Source organism: Salmo salar, chromosome 17, assembly GCF_965601325.2.
Source record: "Salmo salar chromosome 17, fSalSal1, whole genome shotgun sequence".
Taxonomy (NCBI): Eukaryota; Metazoa; Chordata; class Actinopteri; order Salmoniformes; family Salmonidae; genus Salmo; species Salmo salar.
The window spans coordinates 21509001-21515000 of NC_138307.1; the positions used below are offsets into that span (position 1 = coordinate 21509001).

At 44.6% G+C, this 6000-nt stretch overlaps 1 protein-coding gene across 5 annotated transcripts in view; it reads left to right on the plus strand.

The window, feature by feature from the left end:
- LOC100380696 (fibronectin) overlaps positions 1–6000 on the plus strand; it is a 31857-nt gene that overhangs the window by 17726 nt on the left and 8131 nt on the right. For 3 of the 5 annotated variants that reach the window (XM_045699249.2, XM_045699244.2, XM_045699246.2), the window contains exons 23-26: positions 1345–1626; positions 4829–5020; positions 5208–5297; positions 5815–6000. The exon at positions 5815–6000 is cut by the window's right edge and continues 81 nt beyond it. In XM_045699249.2, the coding sequence (XP_045555205.2) occupies positions 1345–1626; positions 4829–5020; positions 5208–5297; positions 5815–6000 (750 nt within the window). The remainder of the gene's footprint in view (positions 1–1344; positions 1627–4828; positions 5021–5207; positions 5298–5814) is intronic. The other 2 variants (XM_045699247.2, XM_045699248.2) reach the window with 1 other exon arrangement.

Genomic DNA, 6000 nt, shown 5'->3' on the forward strand with positions numbered 1-6000 from the left:
TACAACACATAAACACAGACAAAGATTAAACACATAAACACACACACACACACACACACACACAGATACAACACATAAACACACACACACACACACACACACACACACACACAGATACAACACATAAACACAGACAAAGATTAAACACATAAACACACACACACACACACACACACACACAGATACAACACATAAACACAGACAAAGATTAAACACATAAACACACACACACACACACACACACAGATACAACACATAAACACAGACAAAGATTAAACACATAAACACACACACACACACACAGATACAACACATAAACACAGACAAAGATTAAACACATAAACACACACACACACACAGATACAACACATAAACACAGACAAAGATTAAACACATAAACACACACACACACACACACACACACACACACACACACAGATACAACACAAGCACAGACACAGATTCAACACAAACACACACAAAGATTCAACACACAGATACACACACAAACATTGATTTTAAGGGGAGTGTTTGAATGTGTGTGCGTTCGCTATGGTGTGTTGCGCACCTCTGTGTGTGTGAGTTTATTGGATAGCTTTCCTTCTCAATCCGTGGCCAGGAAAGGTTGAAGTACGATTCGATACTTCTGCCACCCCTTCATATATTCACCGTTCCCAACTCCGATTTATTCCCACTTCACACTCCGGAACACGTTCCATAAAAGTGGTATACCTGGACAGGCCCAACTTCCCATAAACCTCCCAGTCTGGCTTCTCTCTGAAGTACGGAATCTCCCTGCCAGCAAACACACTGTCACGGCTGATCACGCTGAAAGCACTTTTCACTGAAGGATAATTCCTAAAAGCACTCTTAATTTCAGTAGAAATCCTCAGTTTATTCTGAATTACCATTGCAGTACATGTTTGTCTTATGTCCGTTGTGATGCCTCAATTGCACACTGTCCGGCTAACATGGTCATTGGCTGAACTGTAATTATATTCCATGGCTGTTTGTTTGTAAGATATGCATGGAGAAGGTAGAGCTCTTAATTCATTGAGGATATCATGTGAATATGCCTGTTGAAAAACCCTTGCTCTGAAAACCCATGATCATCCTTTCCTGTCATCGATCTATTCAACGTTATTTATAGGTCTGATAATATAACTCTTACCAGCATGGCTACTGTTGTTCTGCTACAGGGTGCTGTGCTGTCTGTCCCACTGTGTATGGCTCTGCATCACAGGGAACGTTCATTCATCTGCTTTGATTCTGTCTGTCTGTTACGGTTTCTATGTCTGTATGTCTCATTCTGCCTGCGCCTCGCTCTGCACTCAAACCTTTCAGACGTGCCCAAGCTAAACGACCTCCACTTTGTCGACATCACCGACACCACTGTGGGCCTGCGCTGGACCGCCCTGGTAAACGTTACCGCCATCACCAGTTACCGGGTAACGGTTATGGCGTCGGGCGAGAGTTTGCCCATCATCATGGATACGGTGGACTCGTCGACGGGCCATTATACGGTGCGCGGGCTGGAGCCCGGTGTGGATTATGACATCAGTGTCACTACGATAACGGAGGAAGGGGAGAGCGAGCCGGCCACACGCAGAACACAAACCCAGACTGGTGATTTGACCCTTCAACTTTACAAGGGGAGGGGGTAGTTAGACAGGGTGGGTGGGGGGGCTATGAGAGAAGCTAAATACTGAACATACTGCCTCACAAACCTTACATACTCACCTTACATACTCACCTTACATACTCATGTTGTAGATATATGCTCTGATCATAGCAGTAATGTCATTGTTGATTGCATCCAGGTTTTTCTTTCATACCTGCCATGCTCTCTAGTGTGTCCTCTCTTGTCTGGTTGACTTGTCCCATCTGGACATGCCACAGAAGGCCTGGAGGTAACTGTGTGGAGCTCCCCTCTCCTTGGCATGCACTTATATTATTTCTCATTGTAAATACCTATTGGTTATGCTTTACTTTACAGTCTGCTATACCTGGTCATTACACGGTCAGATGGTAATAACCTGGTCATTACACGGTCAGATGGTAATAACCTGGTCATTACACGGTCAGATGGTAATAACCTGGTCATTACACGATCAGATGGTAATAACCTGATCATTACACGGTCAGATGGTAATAACCTGGTCATTACACGATCAGATGGTAATAACCTGGTCATTACACGGTCAGATGGTAATAACCTGGTCATTACACGGTCAGATATTAATAACCTGGTCATTACACGGTCAGATGGTAATAACCTGGTCATTACACGGTCAGATGGTAATAACCTGGTCATTACACGGTCAGATGGTAATAACCTGGTCATTACACGGTCAGATGGTAATAACCTGGTCATTACACGGTCAGATGGTAATAACCTGGTCATTACACGGTCAGATGGTAATAACCTGGTCATTACACGGTCAGATGGTAATAACCTGGTCATTACACGGTCAGATGGTAAGAACCTGGTCATTACACGGTCAGATATTAATAACCTGGTCATTACACGGTCAGATGGTAAGAACCTGGTCATTACACGGTCAGATGGTAATAACCTGGTCATTACACGGTCAGATGGTAATAACCTGGTCATTACACGGTCAGATATTAATAACCTGGTCATTACATGGTCAGATGGTAATAACCTGGTCATTACACGGTCAGATGGCAAGAACCTGGTCATTACACGGTCAGATGGTAAGAACCTGGTCATTACACGGTCAGATGGTAATAACCTGGTCATTACACGGTCAGATGGTAAGAACCTGGTCATTACACGGTCAGATGGTAATAACCTGGTCATTACACGGTCAGATGGTAATAACCTGGTCATTACACGGTCAGATGGTAAGAACCTGGTCATTACACGGTCAGATGGTAAGAACCTGGTCATTACACGGTCAGATGGTAAGAACCTGGTCATTACACGGTCAGATGGTAAGAACCTGGTCATTACACGGTCAGATGGTAATAACCTGGTCATTACACGGTCAGATGGTAATAACCTGGTCATTACACGGTCAGATGGTAAGAACCTGGTCATTACATGGTCAGATGGTAATAACCTGGTCATTACACGGTCAGATGGTAATAACCTGGTCATTACACGGTCAGATGGTCATTACACGGTCAGATGGTCATTACACGGTCAGATGGTAAGAACCTGGTCATTACACGATCAGATGGTAATAACCTGGTCATTACACGGTCAGATGGTAATAACCTGATCATTACACGGTCAGATGGTAAGAACCTGGTCATTACACGGTCAGATGGTAAGAACCTGGTCATTACACGGTCAGATGGTAAGAACCTGGTCATTACACGGTCAGATGGTAATAACCTGGTCATTACACGGTCAGATGGTAAGAACCTGGTCATTACATGGTCAGATGGTAAGAACCTGGTCATTACATGGTCAGATGGTAAGAACCTGGTCATTACATGGTCAGATGGTAATAACCTGGTCATTACACGATCAGATATTAATAACCTGGTCATTACACGGTCAGATGGTAATAACCTGGTCATTACACGGTCAGATGGTAATAACCTGGTCATTACACGGTCAGATGGTAAGAACCTGGTCATTACATGGTCAGATGGTAAGAACCTGGTCATTACATGGTCAGATGGTAAGAACCTGGTCATTACACGGTCAGATATTAATAACCTGGTCATTACACGGTCAGATATTAATAACCTGGTCATTACACGGTCAGATGGTAAGAACCTGGTCATTACACGGTCAGATGGTAAGAACCTGGTCATTACATGGTCAGATGGTAAGAACCTGGTCATTACACGGTCAGATGGTAATAACCTGGTCATTACACGGTCAGATGGTAATAACCTGGTCATTACACGGTCAGATGGTAATAACCTGGTCATTACACGGTCAGATGGTAATAACCTGGTCATTACACGGTCAGATGGTAATAACCTGGTCATTACACGGTCAGATGGTAATAACCTGGTCATTACACAGTCAGATGGTAATAACCTGGTCATTACACGGTCAGATGGTAAGAACCTGGTCATTACACGGTCAGATGGTAAGAACCTGGTCATTACACGGTCAGATGGTAAGAACCTGGTCATTACACGGTCAGATGGTAAGAACCTGGTCATTACACGGTCAGATATTAAGAACCTGGTCATTACACGGTCAGATATTAATAACCTGGTCATTACACGGTCAGATGGTAATAACCTGGTCATTACACGGTCAGATGGTAATAACCTGGTCATTACACGGTCAGATGGTAATAACCTGGTCATTACACGGTCAGATGGTAAGAACCTGGTCATTACACGGTCAGATGGTAAGAACCTGGTCATTACACGGTCAGATGGTAATAACCTGGTCATTACATGGTCAGATGGTAATAACCTGGTCATTACACGGTCAGATGGTAATAACCTGGTCATTACACGGTCAGATGGTAATAACCTGGTCATTACACGGTCAGATGGTAATAACCTGGTCATTACACGGTCAGATGGTAATAACCTGGTCATTACACGGTCAGATGGTAATAACCTGGTCATTACACGGTCAGATGGTAATAACCTGGTCATTACATGGTAAAATAGGAAAAACCTGGTAATTACATGGTATAATAGTCATATCCTGGTAATTGCATGTTAAAATTGTCATAAATGAATGAATCATTATCAAATACTTTAATTGTGGTCTCTTTGAGAATAGAAGCAATCAAGTTAAATTCCGTAAAGGTATCTATTGTTACCACATCATTCCCTAGTTAGTATCCTCATTATCTCCCCTCTCCTTCTCCCACCCCAGCCGTCCCCGCTCCCACCAACCTGAACTTCGGAGGGGTGGGCCCCGATCACATGAGGGTCAGCTGGACCGTCCCCAACGTCCCCACGCCCAGTGACATCACACGCTTCGTCATCCGCTACCACCCCGGCAGCAACGACGACGATGTCAAGGAGCTCAACGTGGGCGGAGCCACCAACACCTTCCTGCTGCAGAGTGAGTGACATCATCATGACCTATGACCTACCCCTGAACTAAATAGAACAGTATTATAGAACAGTATTATTACCATTGTATGTATTGTGTCATACACCTCACTGGTTCATGCAGTGTGTTGTGGCGTCGCTTTGGAGACTAACTATGAGGTAACTAACTAGTGTTTTCCTGTCCATCTCTCCTCCAGACCTGCTGCCCAACACAGAGTACAGGGTGAGCGTGGTGTGTGTTTACGAGGAGAGAGAGAGCGCACCAGTCACTGGCACTCAGAGAACAAGTGAGTATGGACAGTCACAGGACAGCTTGTCAGGCTAAATGTCTTCAAAAGAGAGACAAATGCACACGTATTTTTGCACAAATAGTAACTGATATGAATGCCTACAGGATGTAGTAAGTGATATGTATGCATACAGGATGTAGTAAGTGACATGTATGCCTACAGGACCTGGTCAGGACCTGGTAAGTGACATGTATGCCTACAGGATGTAGTTAGTGACATGTATGCCTACAGGATGTAGTTAGTGACATGTATGCCTACAGGATGTAGTTAGTGACATGTATGCCTACAGGATGTAGTAAGTGACATGTATGCCTACAGGATGTAGTTAGTGACATGTATGCATACAGGATGTAGTTAGTGACATGTATGCCTACAGGATGTAGTAAGTGACATGTATGCCTACAGGATGTAGTTAGTGACATGTATGCCTACAGGATGTAGTTAGTGACATGTATGTCTACAGCGTGTGTATCATGTAGATCATGGCTGTGTGTCTCTCTCTTCTCCTCTGTAGCCCTGGACTCTCCCACTGGCCTGGACTTTAGTGAAGTCCTGACCAACTCCTTCACCATCCACTGGCTGGCCCCCAGCGCCGTGATCACCGGCTACCGTATCCATTACCAGATGACCAGCGGAGGCAGGGCCAAGGACGAGAGACTGCCCCCGACCAGGAGCCACTTCACCCTGACTGGCTTGGCCC